Source organism: Pteropus alecto, unplaced genomic scaffold (assembly GCF_000325575.1).
Source record: "Pteropus alecto unplaced genomic scaffold, ASM32557v1 scaffold125, whole genome shotgun sequence".
In the NCBI taxonomy this organism is placed as follows: domain Eukaryota; kingdom Metazoa; phylum Chordata; class Mammalia; order Chiroptera; family Pteropodidae; genus Pteropus; species Pteropus alecto.
In genome coordinates, this window is record NW_006436888.1 from 10,122,172 (window position 1) to 10,143,151 (window position 20,980).

General features: G+C 58.4%; 1 protein-coding gene across 6 annotated transcripts in view; it reads left to right on the plus strand.

Moving 5' to 3' along the window:
- The window catches only part of CEP104 (centrosomal protein 104), a 35,214-nt gene extending 15,551 nt beyond the window's left edge, over positions 1–19,663 (plus strand). For 3 of the 6 annotated variants that reach the window (XM_025048546.1, XM_015591375.2, XM_015591374.2), the window contains 13 exons: positions 612–809; positions 1,855–2,022; positions 2,644–2,817; positions 4,529–4,705; positions 7,723–7,929; positions 8,313–8,426; positions 11,552–11,588; positions 11,831–11,897; positions 12,451–12,559; positions 13,938–14,076; positions 14,310–14,377; positions 17,414–17,504; positions 18,109–18,413. In XM_025048546.1, coding sequence (XP_024904314.1) covers positions 612–809; positions 1,855–2,022; positions 2,644–2,817; positions 4,529–4,705; positions 7,723–7,929; positions 8,313–8,426; positions 11,552–11,588; positions 11,831–11,897; positions 12,451–12,559; positions 13,938–14,076; positions 14,310–14,377; positions 17,414–17,504; positions 18,109–18,221 — 1,662 coding nt within the window. In that variant the 3' untranslated portion in view covers positions 18,222–18,413. Of the gene's footprint in view, positions 1–611; positions 810–1,854; positions 2,023–2,643; positions 2,818–4,528; positions 4,706–7,722; positions 7,930–8,312; positions 8,427–11,551; positions 11,589–11,830; positions 11,898–12,450; positions 12,560–13,937; positions 14,077–14,309; positions 14,378–17,413; positions 17,505–17,834; positions 17,921–18,108; positions 18,414–19,531 lie in introns of those variants that run through there. The other 3 variants (XR_003047023.1, XR_001517120.2, XR_003047024.1) reach the window with 3 other exon arrangements.
- The last annotated feature ends 1,317 nt before the right edge of the window (positions 19,664–20,980 follow it).

A 20,980-nucleotide genomic window follows, 5' to 3' on the forward strand; every position in this document is an offset into this window, starting at 1 on the left:
CCCGAAAGCTCTACGTGTTTTCTGCTCGGTGTCTCTGTGCCCCGCGGAGTCCCAGCCATGAGGGCAGGGTCCACCTGCCCCACGCTCTGCTGGGGCACGAGGGCCTGGCACGGTCCGTGCGGTCGGCGTCAGCTGAGGGAACGGGGCACGGGACAGACCACTGCCTCTGCGGAGAAGGCCGCAGAGGACCTTAGCTGGGGCTGTGTTAGTGGGGACAGTGAGTACTGGACATTTTAAACTCAGGCTCAACACTTACTTCTAAGTCGTAAACTAAGAAAACAACAGAGGTCTTGTCGGAAAAAAACATAATAGCTTTTACTATAGTCGCCCACTCGTCAGCTGAACTGAAGTTGCGAGCAGTAAGGAGTGACAGGCGGCAGCTACGTCACTTTCGGGGCCTATAATGAGTTCAGAAAGGGCTGGAAACCCTGGCCTGAGTGTTTAGTTACCTCCTATTGTATAAGTTATTCTGATCTGATGATACTGGTATTTAGCAAAGTACCTGTGTTCGGACCCGGTAAGTCCAGAGCAGTAATCCTGCAGTGTAGACGGTGTGTGTTGGGTCCACTCAGGGGCTCTGCCACCAGCCGCCCTTCCTCTACCCGCTGCAGCTGGAGGCCCTGCCCTACGACGAGCGGCCTCTCCCCGCTGTCCACAAGCCGCCGGGGGTCGCAGCCGTGGAGCCAGAGAAGAGTGATGCGGAGGTCAGCGAGGCGCCCAGAGGGGGCGCTGCAGGCGAGCCGGAGCCGCTGACCGAGAAGGCCCTGAGGGAAGCCAGCGCGGCCGTGGACGTGCTGGGAGAGACGCTGGTAAAGGAAGCAGCACGTGTGTGGGAGGTGACGCGCGTGGGCGTGGCTGAGTCCGGCCATCCTGTGGGTGGCGGCATCCATGGTGTCCTGTCCCCAGGGCCCCGCCCAGCCCTGTAGACTCCCACCCTGTAGACTCCCTTTGGCCTCTCTGCGGAGTCACTCGTGTCACATGCGGCCGCCCCGCCTTCCAACTGCCTTCCATGTTCCCCGCATGGCCTCTTCCAGAGAACCCTGTCTTCTCGTGATGCACCCGAGTAGGACAGCTTCCGCTTTGCCGTTTTGGCCCTTGAGTTGGGCCGGCTCGTCCGTCTTCCGGGAGGTCCAGGGGCCCGCAGACGTCTCCTCCCACCCATAGACGTCCCCTCCCGCCCGAGCTCCCAGGGGGCCAGTGTGTTCCCCTCCGCCTCCTCGCTGTCCACTTCCGCCTCTGTGCACAGTGACGGGGTGATGGGGCGCTGGCTGCAGCCTCCCGCTCTCGGCACCTCCCAGGTCTCCCCCTGCTGTGACAGAGGCGGGGAGAGCCCCAGGCTGTGTTGGTGACTTGGTTGACTTCCTTTTGTCCTTGTGGTCCAACCGAAAGGTCCCTCGGTGATTACTGACCACGTGGAGCAGCAGAAACATAAGCTGGAACTTAAGGTCCCCTGAGTGCGTGTTCATTTCAGTGGGCGTCTCACCCCCCTGGGTATTCACGGAGCTCAGCTCCCTTCTGTCCCGGGGCCCGGCGGATCTCCTGGTTCCCAGCTTGAAAGTACCGCTCATGGTGGAGCTGGGGACACATTCTGTCTTCCAAACAGTCTTAACTTTCCCGTGTGAGAAACCGTATTCCTCTGAGTGCACACATCTGCCCCGCGGAGCTCCCGCTGTCAGGAACGGAGGCGCGGTGCGGGGTGGCGGGGTGTCACGGTGTCGCGGGCCCGCCCGCGCTGAGCACGGGGCCGCGGCCCCGCGGAGCTCCCACTGTCAGGAACGGAGGCGCAGTGCGGGGTGGCGGGGTGTCATGGTGTCGCGGGCCCGCCCGCGCTGAGCACGGGGCTGGCTGTGGCAGGTCGCGGGGGCCTACTCCAGGACGTGGTCGCACCGGGAGGCCGCCCTGCTCGCCTTGCACAAGCGGCTGATGGAGGCGCCTGTGGGGACCCCGAAGGAAGACCTGCGGGGCCTGCTGCGGGCGGCCGTCTTCCTCATCCGACGAGCCATCAGAGACATCGTGACCCCGGTGAGCCCCATCCCGTGTCCCGGCACGTGCAGTGGGATGCCCCAATGTTCCCCAGGAGGTCACGGCAGCCCGAGAAGCCGCCCGGTCGTGGCATCGCTGTCTGCCAGCCCAGCGGTGTCGCTGGGGATTAAGGCTCCGGAAAGGCAGCCACAAAGAGCCTGTGTGCCGCCCCTCATCGTCCCCCTCCCGGTTTCGAACACGCCTTGTCTGTGCTCCAGCGCCAGCGATCACAGAGGCTAGTGCAGCGCGACTCCTAAGCGAGCAGTTCACGTCTGTTTCTCATGAAACTCGAGGAACTTGAGAGTTCCCGCTGAGTTTCCCCGACCTGCACGGGTCTTGAGAATGAACATCGCGGTGACATCCCTGCCCGTGGTCCCCCCCGGAGCTCGTGCAGCTAAGCAGGGCCGCTAGATCGCGGGCAGTGCCAAGTGCGGTGACACCACGCACTGAGAGCACAGCGCTGTGTTTAGAAACCAGTTTTCAGTTTCCCGTTTCCAGCCCCGCAGACAGCGTGTAACTCTCAGTTGGACGGTCCTGTTTATTACTAGTGGTCAGTCTCGTGTTTACCGTGAGTGAGATTCAATTAGAGTAGCTCATCTGCTTTCATCACCTTTTTCTTAGGTCTTTCAGGCTTCTTTAAAGTTGTTGAAAATGGTGATCACACAATATATTCCTAAACACAAACTGGGCAAGCTCGAGACAATGCACTGCGTGGAAAGAACGATCCCCGTGTTGCTCACCAGAACGGGAGACTCTTCTGCTCGTCTCCGGGTTGTGGCTTCAAATTTTATTCAGGTATGAGAGCCGCCGTGAGACCTGAACCTGTCGGTAACGAGCAGGTCCTGCAGAGGTCCACCCTTGTTCAGGCGCATGCCAGGGTCCCGCCTGGGCCCCGAGCGCGACGGCTCATCCTTCGGGCGTCGTTCCTGTACTTGTGCTCCAGAAGGTCAGTTTTGTCTGAGACGTAAACATTGACTAAAAGGTAGAATTGGGTTTTTCAAGTGTTTCTCTGATTCAACACATGCTATTAAATTTTGAAATAATAGAATTACGTGGAAAACTAAATCAGAATAGAAAATCAGAACTAAAAGAAATCAGCGTAACCGTCTTGGTGTGAACGTTTTCTTTCATCGGACGAGCGGGCGTCCGCCGGGCCGGGGTGTGGCGGTGCTGGGCGCAGTGTGTCGCTCTTGCACCAGCAGCGTGAGGCGGTGTCGTGCTGCTTTAAAGTAGCTAATGAGTTCATCTAGCCTGGGAGGTCTCATAAGGCCCACGTTTGGGCTTCAGAAAACCCGCGAATTCCTTAAAATGTTACATAAAATGTCGTGAGTGTCACACCTTTCCTGAAAGGGGTTCCAAAGCTTTCAGAATTTCTCGAAGGGGTCACTTCACCAGGAAGACTCATTGCTCCCGTTCTGTGTCATAAACGAGTTTTCAGGGAAAATGAGTCAGTAACACCAGTAAGGTGAAAACCAGCCGCCCTCAAGTTCTACGATACACTCTTTGTTAACGTAGCTTGGAACCGGGGGGAGATGTCATCTTTCAAAAGATGTTGAAAATGAAAACATTTTCATTTCATTGTTTTTAAGCCGAGTTGATTTCTGAGTAGTTTGCAAGTGCTGCAATCTCCTCTCTCTTTGAGATGGTCGTAGTAGGAGATCACAAGGTTAATACTGTGGCCGGCACCAGCAAGCCAGTGGGCTGCCTTTGAATTCACACGGCTGTCATTTAGGGAGCTGCCTGCTCGTACTTCCACGATGAGTGCTCACCTTCTTTCTCTCGTGTTTGTAGTCACTCATAGGCCCAAACGTAAGTGAATCGTGCTGGTAAATGAGGTGTTTATTTAGGGGGTGAGACCTGCAGACCTGTGAAAGACAGATGTCTTTCCGTGTTGAACTTTCATGCTTCAGTGCTTTGTCCTTTCTGTGTCAGACTAACTCAGTGATCGTCATGCATCATTGTACGTGTCGATCTTTTTCAAACCCGGGCTGTGGAGAGGTGTGTGTTTGGAGATGTGAACGATGGGACGAACTTATGTTTTCCATCTGAGCCCACGAATGATCTCGTCGACTGCAGCATCGCCCACGTTTCGCTCTGAGCTGGCATTTAATCAACACTAAAGCGATGCCCCAAAAGCACTTCCTTGAGAGTTTCAGAAAATAGAAAACGTTTTTCCTGAGGTCGAGAAATTCTGAGAAGAGAAACCCTAAGTTTTCAATCATGTTTTCTCTAAAGCTTTCGTTAATCTCTGGGTGATGATGGTTTTATTCCTCACGTTTCAGGTTTTTGTCTTTACTCATTATTTTATTTTCAGTAGAAAGGTGACCTCGCTGATCAGTGATTTTACTACCATTTGTCACTGTCATTTTTTTAAATTACTTTATTAATTGAGGAAATGTTATTTTTTTCTTGCCTGGTTTTTCCTTCAGCGTTTACCTTGAGGATTATACTAAATTGCCTCTAGCATTTTCCCATAAAAATTAATGAGTTATGTTGGTTTTTACAGGAGATGGCCTTGTTTAAGGAAGTTAAGTCTCTCCAAATGATTCCCTCTTACTTGGTCCAGCCATTAAAAGCGAACGCTCCCACTCACCTGGCCACGAGTCGGATGGAGCTCCTGGCCCGGCTGCTCAAAGACCTGGGCACCGAGGGCTCGGGCTTCACCGTGGATGACGTGATGAAGGTAAGCGCATTGCACGCGGCACGCCTTGTGCGATGCTCCACCGGGCCTCAGAACTTGAGATGGTGCCTGGAGAGGTGTCGCCACAGTGTTTGTCGAGTGAATGAATGAGGGGCTGCAGGGAAGCCGCATTGCCCCACCCAACGAAGGAGTGCCCGCAAGGCCTCCGGCGGTCTGCGGTTCCCTGAGCTGGTATGCGACGCGGACAGACCCTCGTCCGTGCCGGTCAGCCAGTATACAGACCGCACACCCATAAGAGGTACCCGCCGTGTGCGGGAGTATCAGGTGTATTTTTTGTGCGTTGGACAACCTGACGAGACCATGGAAGTTACAGGAGAGAGACTTCCTGCCAGCGAGACGTGCCCTCAGGATTTGAGATGCGCGGCGGACGGCGTAGGCACGGTCAGGTTCTTGGCCAGCCGTGCGGGTGGAACGCGCTCGCCGTGTGGCCGGCCCTCCCACGTGTCAGGTGTCGTGTGCGTTCCTGTGGGGGTCGGCCTGGGCGGCGTGGTGTGACGTAAACGTCACCTGTCTCCTCTGTGGATTGCACACACCCATGGACCTGACGTCGTCGGTCTGCAGGGACCGCGTACGGGCTGCTGCATCCGTGAGCTGTGCGCATAGCAGTGCGCGTTGGCATGCCGCCCAGGCTCCAGAGCCCGCAGGCCGCGGCCCAGGCCCCTGCCCACACTTCTCCACGTGCCGCTGCACACCGGGGCGCAGCAGGCTCTCTCACCCGCACCCCAGCACCTGCCGCGGGAGGCTCAGGCCCCGGCCTCAGCCCCCTGCCCGTCTGACTCGTCCTCGTGCGCAACGTCTCCCGTGGGTGCCAGGATGCGCGCTCCCGGTGTCCAGGCCAAGCCCCCAGCCCTCCCACCTGCTCCCACTCGGCCCCCCATTTTCGGCAGCGGCAGTCCCATCCCGTGTGCTCGGGGCGCAGGCCTTGGAGTCGGCTTTGCCCCCTTCCTCTGTCCCAAACCTCCATCAGCAGATGCTGTGGGCGCTCCCTTTGGGTGCGTCCAGACCCTGGCCTGTCACACTCCACTAACCACGGGCTCCAGCCACCATCCCCCTTACCCGGATCATGTCACAGACGCCTCATGGATGCTCCATGGCCACCCTTGCCCCCGCCCCTGCCTGCAGGCTCGCCGTCCTTGTCCCTACCACAGAAACGTGAAGCCTGCCACGTGGTCACGGTTTTGTGTGGCAGCGCCCACTGCAGGGTACAACTTAGAGTGCGTTAGGTAAGCTGTGCCGCGCAGCTGGCCCCGAAATTCCTGTCATGTGACACAGTGACAGCTTCCTGTGGCCCATCTCGGTCCAGCGTCACCGTGCAGTGCGCTTCCAGGACAGAGGCACTCTGCTCCGTGCAGGTGTTCAGGGACTCCGTTTCCTCCGAGTGTGATGTTACCGGTTTTCACACGTGATCTCTGAGGTCACTAAGTAAACAAGGTGACTAGGGGATTGTGAGTGGAGGTTTGCTCCAGCCAAGCCTGCCCCACCCCTGTTGCCATTGACCAAGGGGGTCCCATCCCAGTTCTGGGCCCCGGGAGGAGGCCGTGTGCTGACGTGGGTCAGGAGGCCAGTGTCCTGAGTGTGCGGCCACGTCGGCCTGTGGAGATGCTGGCGGTGTGGGTCCAGACGGAGGAGGAGGGACGAGTAAAGAAGGAACTAGGCCAGAGCAAGATCCTTGAGTAGCCACGGGGACAGGGCTTGGCACACACCCTGAAGGGCAGCTCTGAGCGGGGTGGCGACCTGCCAGCCCCCTGGCGGACGGTGTCAGCTCAGAGCTGAGAACAGGTGAGGAGGCCTGAGAGGCGAGAAGGAAGCACGCGCAGACGTCTGAGGGGTGACGCTGCAGGCCGGTCAGCTGTGCAGTGCCAAAGATGCTGTGGCCGGTGGGCGAGCCCAGGGTGAGAGCCCAGCATGAAGCAGGCCGCTGCCACAGCCCGCTCCGCCTGGGGACACAGGACGGGCCCGGGTGTTGAGGGCGCAAGCGACTGCACGTCGACTTTGTGATGGACCTAGGGCTGGACATAGGGCAGTGGAGATCTGAGCGAAGGGACACATGGGAGAAGACTGTGGGGTAGGGAGGGAGGACTCGGGTCCCAGGGGTTTGAGTGGTCGGGGGACAGGAACACAACGTGAGCCAGAGAGGTAGAGGTGACGATGGCGGGGGCTTCCTTCTGGTCAGTGCTTCCAGAGGTGCCGGCAGCCGCGAATGCCAAGGTCAGGTGGGGGCCACGGGGAGCGAAGAAGTCTAGGAGTCCAGGACCGGCGCCCACAGGACAGTCGGGAGGTGTCCTCAGTCTGGGCCGGGGTAAATGTGTGGTGCAGTGGCCGTGTGACAATGCCGTAGAGCTTCGGGGGAGTGGAGTGGAGCGTGGCGGATGAATGTTCAGGTCATGCAGACGCGATGCTGGGCAGGAGCAAAGAAAGTTCCAGATCAATGAGCTCCGTGCGCCGTTCGCAGCATCAAAAAGCTGTGTGCACACTCACGAACGTGTGCCCTTCGTGGAGAGGAGCATGCCGGCTCCGGCAGGGCCACGCCTCCAAGGGGGTCGAGAAGACTGTGGGCCCTGGGACCTGGGCAGGGGACACGGACAAGGGACAAGCACGATGGGCAGTGTGTTACTGCTAAAAACCGATAAGGTCCCAAACAAACGTGGCAAATGATAACGCGGGTTCATCGGGATGGTGGATCCCTGACGTTTATTATAATTCGTCTTCTCTGTGTTTGCAACGTTCCGTAACAATGTAAAGCTACGGAAGGGTGTAATCTAAGAACTGCTTGTTAGTACGTACGTGCAAGGAAGCCAAACACGCTGCGTACCCGGCACGCGCTCACCTGTGTGTGGAGGGTAATCGGAGTGAGGAAAACTATCTTAGTAGCTGGCATTCTGTGGACGTTCTCTATTTTCCAAATGTCGGTAACGTGTCTGTGTTTCTTTGATGCAAAAACAAACTTCCTTGTTTTAAGAGCCGAGACGACCAGGAAGCTCTCCCCACTCTGTTTTCAGTTCGCGGTGGGCGCCCTGGAGCACAGAGTGTACGAGGTCCGGGAGACGGCGGTCCGCGTGATCCTGGACATGTACGAGCAGCACCGGGCTCCTGTGCTGGACTACCTGCCCCCAGACGACTGCGCTGCACGCAGGAACGTGCTCTACAAAACGCTCTTCGAGGGCTTCGCCAAAATAGAGGGCAGGCCCACAGATGCCGAAGTGAGGGTGAGTTAGCGTCTGAAATCGCGACCTCGGCCTGCGTCGCAGACGCGGCTTGACACGCGGATGAACGGACAGGTCGTTCGAGGAGCGGCGTGTCTTACGCTGCGTCCCTGGGCTCAGACCCCGGCGCTGTCCCTTTTGCCTGTGTGACTCAGCGTCCTCGTCTGTAAACAGGGATGATGACGGCGTGAGGACGTTTTCAGCTTTGTCTGTCAGTAAACGTTTGTTAAATTAATCTGGTGGTTTACTTTTAACCCTAGTTACGTGCTCTGTCTCCGTGACTGTCATGGCGTTTAGAAAACACAATCGATGTACCATAATTCGTCTCCCAATTTCTAAGACTATCCTAAAAAGCTATTCTAATAGAAAAATAATTTTCGTGCCAGGCACAGAAAAAAGCGGCTACAGAGGAAGCAGAAAAACGGAAGAAAGAAGAAATTAAAGTTTTGCAAGGGCAGTTGGCAGCGCTGACAGAAACGCAGGCGGGAGTCGTGGGCGAGGTGAGCCGGCTCCCCCGCGCTGCGCTGGGGGTCGGAGCTCGTGAGGTTTGTTCCACCATGTGGCTGCGGCACTGGCCCCCCTCTGCGTGGCACAGGCGGACGGGCGTCTTTGTTGTTCGTTGCTTTTCAGTCTGGGGCACTTGAAGGGCACCCTCGTCAGCCAGTTTGCATGCTCCTCATATTGGGGAGAGCAGACAGGCTGTGGGGGCCGCTCCCTCCCGCAGCCCCCACCTCTGTCAGAGGCGGTGGGAAAAATAAGCCTGAACGTGGAGCTCTGATTCCCACGCGTCAGAAAGGGAGGCTGCAGGCAATTGGTCCACACGGAGGAGCCCTCAGCCCGGGCCTGCGGGGGCCCCGCCGTGGCATCAGACCGCGTTGCACGGAGCAGACCCGTGCTCCTTCTCAGCCGCCGGCTCCTGGGATTTCAGTTTCGTGCCCCGACTTCGTGACCCAGTGCCTTTAAGCTGAGAGAAACTTCCTTTTAGAGAAAGAAGGGAGAGGGAGCGGGGCATTGCTCAGGGACGAGTGGGTCCCCGAGGCCCCGCCCCGCCCGCACGGCCTACCCGCAGGCCTGCTGTCGGGAGGGTGGTCACGCCCAGCGTTCTCACCACTCCCTCGCCGAAAAGGGTAAATGAGCGAGAAGGAAAACATGGCTGGATGTGTGTTAACGTGCCTGTGACAAAGCCACAGGAAGGCTCCAGCTCGGTGCTGGAGGGTCAGAGGCAGCCGTCCAGGAATGGGAGGGCCGCGGGGTCCGGGGCTGGGCGGCAGAGCCTGGCGGCCTCGCAGCTTCATGGCGTGTTAGCTCTCGGGCATCGTCGAACTCGCGGTCACCGCCGCAGGTCAGCGGGTGTTACTTATCGTCCCCGATGTCGTGCAAGGGAAGAAAAGAGCTTAGAAAACAGTGACTTACTCAAGGTCATGGACTGGTCCGTGCTCAGGCCGGGATGGTCCCTTCCTCCCTCCCTGTGTGAATGACCCTCCTGCATGCAGCCCGGCCTCACGGAGGTCTGTGGTGATGGCACGTGGGTCATCGCCCTCACCCCTCCTGGGGGGCCTCGGCCAGCGCCTCATCGTTCATCCAGCGTGGAGCCCCTGCCGCGTGCCAGCGGCGACCTGGCTCTGGGACTGTCGGGGACTGCAGCAGGCAGCGCTCAGGGCCCGCGCTCGTGGGCCGACGCTCCAGGAGGAAAGAGGAAGCGGCAGCGCGGACACAGGCGTGGCGGGTGCGGGCGTGCAGGAAGGGGCTGGACGCCGGCCCGCTGTCCGAAGACGGTCAGGGAAGGTGTCCGGCCTGGGAGCGAGGAACCTGTTCTGTTTTTCCATTGTAGTAAACTATGCGTAACAGAATTTACCACTTTAACCGTTTGAAGTGTACAGTTCCGTGCCGTTAAGCACGTCCGTGCTGTCGCAACCATCAGGACCATCCACACCCAAAACCTGAGACGACAACATTTTTAACATTTCCGATTACTCCTGAGTTTTAGGAAAAAACGGATTTAAAAATTACTAATAATTTTTCTAAGCTGTTCAAAGCATAGATAAAGCAAAATTTTAGACTAAAATTTTACTTTTGGCATTTTATATTGTCTTACTGCAAAACATGCAAATTCCTTTTACGTTAATAGGAATTTTCGTGATGCCTAGAATCCAGTTACTGTAAGTTTGCTCTCTGTACTCTGTAGGCGTATAAATCTGGTGAGCCGTTCGTAAGTTTAACACTCACCCATGAGGTGTACAAATCTAGTGAACGCTGCTCGTGAGTTTAATATTCACCCATGAGGTCTTTCCCAGTTGTGAGACTGTGTTCTAGGATGCATTTTCCACTTTCAGTGGTTGGGTTTGAGAGAAGTTAGTCACTGTCACGTGAAATGTGATTTTTACAGGCACAGCAGACAGCGCCCGTGTGTGTGATGACCACTTATGTGTTGTGTATAGGGGCCCAGTGGTCTCGCCCTCCTGCACGGCCCAAAGCCCTGGACCCCCGGCCCCGGCCGGGCTGCCTGCCCCCTGGGCGGCGTGGGCCAAATGCAGGCCCGGCGTCTGCGGAGACGACCGTGGCGTTTAGCAGGCTGGGTAGCCGGGAGAAGGCTCGAGAAAGCTTTTGCCAGTTTCAGGGTTGAGAGTGGGGGGCTGCGGCAGGAAGGCCGGGCCCAGAGCCTGCTGCGGGCCACACGTGCCTCCACGTGCCCCGTGTCCCACCGGGTGCCACCACAGCCCGTAATCACGGGTGAAAGTGCCGCCAGCAGCTCCCCGCTCCTGTCCAGTCCACTGAAACCCACCTGTGTCACCAGCTCAGCAGAGCACAGGGAGGGAAGGAGTAAGGCCGAGGCCCTTCGGACAGGTCACTGCCTGTGCTGCGGGGTCCACCCCGGCCTGAACCACTCGTCGGTCATCAGCGTACTGTGTGCCGGGCACTGTTGGGGGTACTGGGGATGCAGACAGGAACGCCCTCACGGCCCTCCAGCTCTCACAGTGGGGACAGTGGACAAGACAGACTGGAGAAATGGCTGAGAACCGCGAGTGTGAGGGCCGTGTGCGGAGGGACAGCTGGCAGCCGGGCGGCCGGGGCACAGGGAACCACATGGACGTGGGAGGCACGTTGGGACAATGACCTAGGAGGCCGTAGGGGGCTGGTCCAGTGTGGCCGAGCATGGCTCTGAGATCCGCCTGGAGACGCTGCGTGAGCAGCAGGGCCAGGCTGACGGCAGGCGCCTGGGGCCACCGCGCCAAGGCTGTGCCAGGCTGGGGACTGGCGGGGCACGTTGCAGTGGGTACAGGCAGCTGCAGGGGACAGGCTGAGTCCCGGGAAGGCACAGCCAGGGAAGCTGGGGAAACACACGTGGGGCGCCCTGGAGCCGGGCTAAGAAGGGGTGAAGGGCTGCCGAGCCCACAGGAGGTGAGGGTGGACACTGCTGATGGGTGAGCCACTTGGAGGAGGTGGTGGCCGTGACGGAGCGCGGTCTCTGGGGTTGCACAGCAGCAGGGAGGGAGGGGCATGGTAGGGGGAGCTGCAGACCGAGTGTTGACGACTCAGTCCTGTTGTGCGTTGATAGAAATTCTGGAACGAAACCTAAGAATAGGTAGACCCACTTGTCACTGATCCTTCTGGTTTTTTGTCTTAGGACAAAGGAAGCCAGGCCACGAAAGCAGAGAAGCCAGGTACGTGAGCCGCGGTCGAGAGGCCATGTGGGGGCCGCTGCCGTCCGTTTGGCCACCGCTTGTCCGCCCACTGCGTCCCGGCGCATTTCGGGCGGCATGTAAACCCTCCCGCCTGCATTAACTTGCATATTTTTAACTGCGTTTCGCATACTGGTTACTAATTTTTAAAAAGCTGGTTACTAAATCTTTGAAAATAGGTTCCGCACACGTTATTTAAACTGCGTCCCCTTTCATTTTTCCAGATGCTCAGAGGCGGGAAGCGGCCCCACCTAAGGCTCCGGAAGTCCCAGACGATCACTGTCTGGACAAGTGAGTAAAGCGGTCATCACCCTCGGCGTGGCGGTCAGGGACCAAGCACGCGTGAACGCTGTGCAGCGAGCCCCTCCTCCCAGCTCACGGCCATGGGGACCACTTGGTTCTTTTGGCAGGTTTTAAATCTGGGGGGCTGCTCCCCAAACCAACCGGCATTAACGCTGGGCGGTCAAGGTGCCCCTTCTTCCCTGCGCCCCAGTGGAGGTTAGCAGCCCACTTGTCCAAGTGCTAGGCCCGCCACAAGACGCTGCAGCAGCCAAGCCTCGTCCCTGTGGGGAGCCGAGGCGAATCACCAGGGAACCCAGGGAAAGACTCAAAGCGCCCTTTCTGCTCCATCGTCCTGACGAAGTCAGAGTTTATCCCGCACGCGGCTGCGGGAAGCCGCCTCCGTGGCGCTTCAGCACGGGCCACGGGCGCCGTCCGGCCTTCTGCGGCCCCTCCCAGGGCCGGCCAGGCCACCAGCAAGGAGAGGGAGAGTCATATGGGTGTGACGGGTGTGACGTCTGAGCTAGGCCTGAGCCTGCACCCCGCCGTCTCTGTTCTGTTTCAGTTTGTGCATTTTTTGCGGGGAACGGAGCGACTCCTTCACAGACGAAGGCCTGGACCTCCACTACTGGAGGCACTGCCTCATGCTGACGCGGTGCGACCACTGCAGACAGGTCAGGCGCTGGGCGCGGGGCTCGGTGCTCTCAGGGGAGAAGGTGCAGAAGAGTCGCGGGGATGCTGTCACCCCGTGCTGCTGTGGGGTGCTGCCTCCTCCTTGAAGGATCACGCACTTAGAAATGCTCGAGCGTCAGAGTCACAGTTCAGTCCTCGTCACAAAATGAGCACTCCCGAGCAGCCCCACCCGGGCGGCCCTCGGAGCCCACCCCGCCCCCCAGGTCACCCTGTCCTGCCCGCTGCCCCCACGGCTCCCTCTCCGCGCGCTGCGGGTCGGCGGAGCCAGGCAGCTCGGGCTTCTCGTGTGTCGTGTCTCCACGCGCCCACCCGTTCTCCCGCGTCCGGGGTGCAGACCGTGTGGGTGACGCTGCGGAGGGTCCTGCGCACGTGCTCTGGCGCACGCGTGCGTGTGACACGCCCCTGGCCGCGCCCGTGTCCAGCTGCAGAGCCAGGCGGGCAGCGCTCCGTGTCCTGGTGATGGGTGGCACTGCCCCCCTCCTCCTGTGAAGCCCTCTCGTCTCCTGCCCGTTTCTAAGCTGCCCTCAAACTTTTTACTGATCCGCACTCGCTCTTTGCACACCTGGCTGCGAGTGCTCGGCCGGTCACGTGCGTCGTGCCGCCTTCCCGCTCTCTGTCCGGCCGCTCGTCGTCTCGAGTGCCCGTCAGTCACGGGAGCCTTGCCCTCGGTGCTGCCCGCCCGTCAGCCTCTTCACGGGTGGCGCCCCCTGCGTCCCGCCTACATCTTCCGCTGTCCCGAAGTCCGGTCTCTCTCTGAAGCAGTGGACCTTTGGTAAAGAAGGACAACTGCGAGGGAAATGAACTTTGAGCCCCCTCGGGGCTCTCCAGCACGAGTGGCCACCAGTGCAGGGTCACATGCACACCCCCGACCCCCGCGCAGGCGGCTGCATCTGTGGCGGGGGGCACGCGTCCATGGCGTGAGGTTTGGGGTGCGCATAGGTCATTCCCGCCCAAGGCGTCACGACGGCGAGAGCAGCATGAGTCCCCTGCGATCCTGTTCCCGCGCACGTCCTCAGAGGTGGCGGGAGCCAGGATCTGAACCCCAAGGCGACACGTGACCCCTGAGCCATTCGGCCCCCTAACGCAAGTGTCACGCCGCACTTCTCCCCAGCCCCACCCTTAGCAACGGCCTTTGCACACTACTAAGGTGACGTGGCCCGACGGCCACGGGGTCTTCAGCGCCACGAATAAACGGCCGCAGGAGCTCTGCGGGGTGGGCGCCGGCGATGACGTGCGCGCTGACTGCCACGCGCAGGGTGCTGTGCGACGGGACAGGGCCGAGCTCACAGGGCAGGCGCCCGGGGCGGGACGCGCAGCGCCGTCCCCAGCTCCGTGCCGCGCTCTGTGTTTCGGGTCCAGGTGGTGGAGATAGCCAGCCTGACGGAGCACCTGCTGACAGAGTGCGACAGAAAGGACGGGTTCGGGCAGTGTTTCCGCTGCAGCGAGGCCGTGTTAAAGGATGAGCTGCCCAGTCACGTGAGAGCGAAAGACTGCAGCCGTGAGTGCCCGCGGGGGCGCCCAGTCCCGGGTGTCCCCCAGTGCCTGTCCTGGTGTCCTCCCAGTGCCCCAGGTCTTGGGTGTCCCCCAGGGCCCCTGGTCCCGAGCGCTCCTGGCTGTGGGACGGGCAGGGCCGGCGTCCGCAGGCATCAGGGCTCCACCCTGTGTCCCTGCCCCGTGCTAAGGTTTCACAGGACTCACTAACTAAACCTCACTGACTTGAAACCGTTTCAGCTGCCAAACCAGAGAAGCTGGCAAACCGCTGTCCTTTGTGCCACGAGAACTTCGCACCTGGAGAGGAGGTGAGGGACCCGAGCGGGGTGGGCCGGGGTCCCGTGCCAGCGCTGCCTGCACGGACACTCCATCACCACGCGTCCACGTGCGGGCCTCCTGAAGCTTCCGCCCGTGTCTCTGTGGGAGGCTCCACTCTTGGGGACACAAGCGCGAAGCAGGTCCATTTTCTTCCAGGCTTCGCTTTTATTGACGCGTTGGGACCCTAGCTGGCGTCTTGGCCAGATCTGTGACCTTCCGGTCTCTTTTGAGTGATGAAACTAAGCCCCGTCCGGTTTGGACACTCCAAACTGTCCCCTCTCCCTTGTTGGCTTGGTGTGGGAGGGGCCACGTCTCCCTCCCGTGTTGGGGCTCGGGACAGGGACCAGAGGGCATCAGGAGCTCTGTGCTGGTTGCTCCGGCTAATGTGACAGCAGGAGCTGCCCTCACGTGCCAGGCGGCCGGCGCGGAGCCTCAGGGCCCCGCCAGGACCCCGCTGTAGTGACCTGCTTCTGGTTCAACCACTGCTTTAATCGCCTTAGCCACTGCCACCCACCGTCCGACCACTGCTGCTGGGCTTTTGTCCCAGCCCTGCAGATGAGGTGCCAGCGAGATAGCTCGACACCTGCGTGCCTTCCGCGTCCGACCACTGAACCCTCACAGACTGGAGGGCGCAGATCGCCCCCAGCTGCTCTCAGACCCTTCACACCCCGTCCTGCTCCACTGAGGAGCCGCTGGTCCAGGGTTTGCCACAGTCTGCTTGCGGACTGACTCTCCCCTGCGCGCGGGGCTGCAGGCCCAGTCGGGTGCAGGTGTCACCTGGTCGGTTCTCTTTGCGGACACGGTGGGTTCTCCTGTAAGGAAGCACATGCCAGGGGCACTTTAGCAACTGCTGACTCTGGCCAGATCCCGACCTCCGGGGACTGCGAGGTCCAGACACCCTGGTTCTGCTGCTGCTCCACGCATCAGCTGGCCTGTCGCTCGAGGCAGGAGCTTCCACTCTGCTCCTTGGCCGCCCTGGCCGAACCTGGTCCTGGGAAGGCCGGAGAAAGTCTCATTCTCCCCCTTGTTTGCCAGTTTTCAAAGCTGCAGTCTGGGTCACTGCCCTTTGTTTTGTTTTATTTGAGCGTCATCGTGAGGTCATTGTGAGCTGGCACCATCTGGGGTCACCACACTGCGTGATGCACCCACTGTCCCACCTCTAGCCAGGGAGCCTCTTCCCACAGCCCCGAAGGGACTCGGAGTCCCTGGCGCCCTGGGAGGCCCCACGCCGGGGCAGCCCCTTCTGCGAGGGGCCCCGCCCCCTCCCCGGGAGCTGGCACTTCAGGGCCACCGTCAGGTGTCGCAGATGCCGCTCGCTCCCAGGTCAGCCGGTCCGAGGCCCCTCGGCAGACGGAGCAGGCGAAGGTCGCGATGAACACCTCGTCGGTTCGCACTCGCACTGTGGTTCCGATTCCTGGCTGCGTGACTTTTCTGTCACCTCTCCTGTCTCACGTCTGTGTCACCTCCCTCCCCTGCTAGGACCCGCTTCTCGAGCCCCTGGAGATGTCCCCGTTAGACTGCCCCCCATTACTCGTTTACCTCGCCCACCCGACCGCACACGTAGGCAGGCTCGGGCGGGGCCGGCACTGCCGGCGTGGAATGATGCTGGAGGGCACTTTAATGCCGTTCCCAGCTCTCTTGTCTCTGCCGTGTGTTACACTGGTGACTGTTTTCTGGTTACTGCCAGCAACTGTGAACACACTTTGGTTTGGTTTATTTTATACTCAGTTTTAGGAGATTTCCCCTGGAGATGTCCCCGTTAGACCGCCCCCCGTTACTCGTTTACCTCGCCCGACCGCACACGTGGGCAGGCTCGGGCGGGGCCGGCACTGCCGGCCGTGGAGTGATGCTGGAGGGCACTTTAATGCCGTTCCCAGCTCTCTTGTCTCTGCCGTGTGTTACACTGGTGACTGTTTTCTGGTTACTGCCAGCAACTGTGAACACACTTTGGTTTGGTTTATTTTATACTCAGTTTTAGGAGATTTTTTTAAAAATTAAGTTCTGTAATTAGGTAAAACATGTCATTGGCTGCCAAGTCTGTGAACTGAGGCTGATTCAGAGGAGGCCAGAGAGGGCCGCTGGCCCTGCCTCTGCCCGCGTCGCCCCAGCTCAGAGGACAGATTTTTCACGGTTTCCTTTTTTTGCAGAAGCAGCTCTCGCATGCACACGCCTGTCTCACTCACGCTCCGTTTTTAGCACCTGGGAGCCTCTGTGTTTCTGGGGTTGCTACCTTTACAGGCGCCGTCTCCCACACGCCCCAGTCCCCTCTCCGTGGGGACTGACTGTGTCTCTGAGCTGTGCAGACATTAGCTAGTAGCCCCCCTTCTTTCTCCTTAACTTTTTGTCCCCCCATCTGATTTGAGGTGAAAGCCTCTCAGCACGGCGACGAGGCCAACAGGCCTGTGCCGCTTCTCACCTGCTTTGTCCGTGTTCTAGTCACCTGTGCTGGTCACAGACCACCACGTGCTTAGCGGCTTAAACGCCCACTTGGTGCCTCGCGGTGTCTGTGGGTCTGAGTCTAGACACGACCCAGCCAGGCCCTCTGCTCCGGTCCTCGTAGGTGGCACAGTGGCGGGCCACGCGCTCACCTGTGTGCTCGGAGCCAAAACACCCTCTTCCGAGCTCAGTCTAGGTGCTGGCAGGCGGTCTTCTCTGTCGTCATGTATTCTTGCTGGCTGTCCACCAGGGGCCTCTGTCAACTCCTAGGGGCCACCACGGTTCCCGCCCGGGTACTCCCCAAACTGCTGCACACCTGTGCATTCTTAAGTGACAACAGTCCTAGCTTGCCGTGCCCAGAGGTGACAAGCACCAATGAGCTCCGTGTGCGCGTAGGGACGTGATGCCGGCAGGCCGCCCCCCCGGCCCTGGGGGACCTGTGCCGAGCGCGGGAGGCCAAGCAGGCGCCCGCACACGTGGGAGAGCGCGCTGTGCCTGCTGCCTGCCTTGTCCTGACAGCGCCTGTCTCGCGGCTGCACCAGCGCCGAGGCCCGGCCCGGCTGACACACCGCCTGCTCCTCTCCTTGCAGGCCTGGAAAGCCCACCTGATGGGCCCCGCGGGCTGCGCCATGAACCTGCGGAGGACACATGTGCTGCGCAGGGCGCCCGCTCCCACGCCCGGTGAGCACGGCGGCCCCTCCCGCTCCTCATCCACCCAGCAGAGGCACGCCCCCCTGGGGCTCCCCGCCCCGCCCCTGTGTCCTTGATCAACGGGCAGGCCAGTCACGTCCCCACCCTCCCGTGGCAGCAGACTTGGCGAACCTGCCTAAGGCTCTGCGGTGGCATTCACTGGGTTAACAGACTACGCCTCTGGGCGTCCAGGGCGCACGCCTGGCCCTTGGTAGCAGCTGTGTCGCCAGCCCTGAGGGTTCGGAACAGGCAGTTACGGGACCGACCGGGAATGACACCCCGGCCTGGTTCATAAATTGTAATGTAACTGGTTGGTGTCAGATGTAGAACACCTTACAAGACCATGGTTGTTTTCACCAGAAGATTGTTCCTGACCAGAAGACCTGGGGTGTGCTGCCCACTTTCAGGTGTGGGGAGCTGAGTGGGGAGCGTGGGGACAAGCACAGTGAACGGCCTGTGCCGGGCCCCGTGCAGGGAGCTGCACACACTGGCCTGTCGCCGTCCCCCCAAGCCTCACCGAGGCTTCCCGCTCGGACTGGCGCCTTGGTCCCTGGTGACGCGGTGCCTGTGTCTGCGTGTCTTGCTCCCTCTGCAGGTAGAAGCCCAGCCGTGACCAAGTCCGGGACCTCGGCAAAGGTCGGGAGCAAGATTCCCACCCCGAGGGGCGGCCTAAGCAAAATCTCCAGCAGGACGTACACCAAGCGATGACACGCCGACCTCCGTCTCCTCCGTCGCCACACGGGACTGAGCGGGCGTCCCGAGTGGGACCCTCTTCTCCTGGAAGCCACCCTTGGGTGCGGTGAGCCCCCGCCCCGCCCCGCCCCGCCATCCCTGGCTCCTGGCCGAGTGTGGGACTGACCAAAGAACCCGCGTCGGGACCGCCCTCCCCCGTGGCTTCGAGCTGGCGCCCGGGCGGGGGGGCCCCGCCATGCTGCTGGCGGGGGTCTGGAGCCGCTGCCATCCGCCCGTCGGGCGCTGGGGTGGGGGGGCAGTGCCAACAGGCGCCCTCTCTTCTCTGGTGCCTGGAGGATTTCTGCAAACTGTCGCTCTGAACCTTGGCGGGCTTCGTCCTCTGGGCACCTGGCTGGACAGGAGGGCGAGCAAGCACCATGTCGCCTGTGCCTTCCCCCAGGCAGGGTCTGCAGAACCTGCGTTTCCCACTATTACAAGAAATAAAGGTTAAAAAACAGCAGCTTCTGAGAACTGTCCCCCTCCAGCGCTCACGTCACCTGGCTGCAGCCCGCCCTGCCCTCTGAAAACCATGTTGGGATTGGAACTGTAGGGTCACTTTTCTCAAACACTTCACGTGACACTTAAAACCAAAACACCACTTAAAACGGCGACACCGGACCTGGGAGCCCGTCTCCCACGGGTGGGAGTGGCTTGACATCCTTCACACCCAGGTCCCGTGGGGACAGCCAGTGCCTGTCTGCAATCTGCCCGAAGCGCCCTGCGTCCTGTGCCACACCTGTGCTCCCAGGGCTCCCATCACTAGCACCCCAAGGGAGCCGGCCCCGCCCTCCCCATCCCTGCCGCTCCCCCCTAGACGGGCTTCAGAATGCCAGCCAGCAGGGCGTGGAGCTGACGACATGTGTGCTACCTAATTAGCGTATAAAATGTTTAACTCCCACCACGTCAAACAATGAAATACGTGAACAACTAACAGCTACTAGAGTGGTACGTCCCCTGGCTTTATTAGTCACCCGAATCTGCACTAATCAGCCTCCTGTTGGGTAAACAAATACCTTCCTGCTGGTCCACTGAGCAGCCAGGTGACCCTTAACCCTGTCTGCACCCTGCCAAGAAGCAAGGCGCGGGAGAGACGAGCTGTAAGGCTCACTAGACAGCGCCGAGTACAGAGGCCAAGATAATTCTAAAACGGCCCTTTCCGGCTTCAAAAAGATGTTGGCTGTTTTTTTGTTTTTTAATTTACTAATTATAGTTGGTGTGCAACATTGTACTGGTCATATCAGCTTCAGGTGCACAATATAACGATTTGGCATTTTTATACCTTACAGTGTGATCGCCCCGCTAATTATAGTGCTCACCTGTCACCGGCAAACATCGCGACGCCATCGACTGTTCTTGCCCTTCACCCCTCCCGCCACTCCTGGGCATTATTTTCTAATCCGTTTCTGAAGTGCAGATGATGCACTGACTGTTCGCCCTTCACCCCTCCCGCCACTCCTGGGCACTATTTTCTAATCCGTTTCCGAAGTGCAGATGATGCACTTTTTAAAACAGAACCACCATGAGAAAAGTTAACTAACCAAGAAATTATTCTTTTCTCCAAAACTTGTAAGAAATGTACATGCAGTATTTCCTAAATACTGTAATTTAAAAAAGATAATCTGTAAAACTAACTCTTAGTAGTTGATGGCGTTGGCTGCATTTAGAACAGGTTAGTCCTGCTGGTTCCGGAAGAATCGCACATTTATGTGAAGTGACAGCTGGCAGTGATCAGTGGCTGTTAGAAGCTTAACAGAGTGATTTGCCATTAACCAAGAATAAAGGATAAAAACGTAAAAGCACCTGTCAGCCCCTTTGGCCATTCGTCAGTAAATATCTACATTTGCAACAGTAACTAATTGAATTTTCATTCATGAATATGTTGTATTTAACATTGTTTTCAAATGTCAAAATATTCTATCAATCTAATTTAAAAAATGTATCTATAAATGTTGCATTAGAATATAAATGTAAATACTTTTAATGAAAATCTGCAACTTTTTAATGTTTTAACATATTTTCCATTGTCTTTCAGGTACCAGAATAAGTAATATATTTTTGTCGTTTCAGAACTTAATTCACCCTGAGTAAATTAACATAATAAAATGATCGCTAAATGTTTGTCACTTGTATTCCGAGATCATAATCCGAAAGCAATGTGTAGGCTACATCCACCTTTGTAAACATGCAGGTGGGGCTGGGCAACACCGCGGACAGAGGGGCAGTGAATTCTAAGTTCCCAAGAGAGTTCGGGTCCCGAAATAAGTTATTTGTCAAAATGGGTTTACCGCTGAAGGAGCTAAGAGATTTTAATCTACATACAAATCAGAGAAAATTATTGCCCAACTTTATCTTGTGGAATAAAATCAGAATGTTCTGTAAATGCTCTGATATTAAATGCTCAAGGATTGTAGCTCAGTCTCTTCGTGTGTTTTTCCCCACTGAAAGAGGGTCTTTTTACCAGCAGCAAGGCTATTTTGCATTTCAAATAAATAAAAATGTAGCATTTTCTCTGTCCATATGTGGTTTTAAGCTTCAATAATTTTATAGTTTTCTCTTTTGTTATAATGTAGCCTTCCTTTATACAAACATATTAATTTGAAACATTATCAGCTTAAACAGCAAAGATTACTTCACATTTTAGGGGGGTGGGGGGAAGGGCTGGGCCTTCGGAACAGAAGACAGGACAGGTATAAAAATGCCGGGGCGGCTTGCAGGCACACCCCGTATCGACTCAA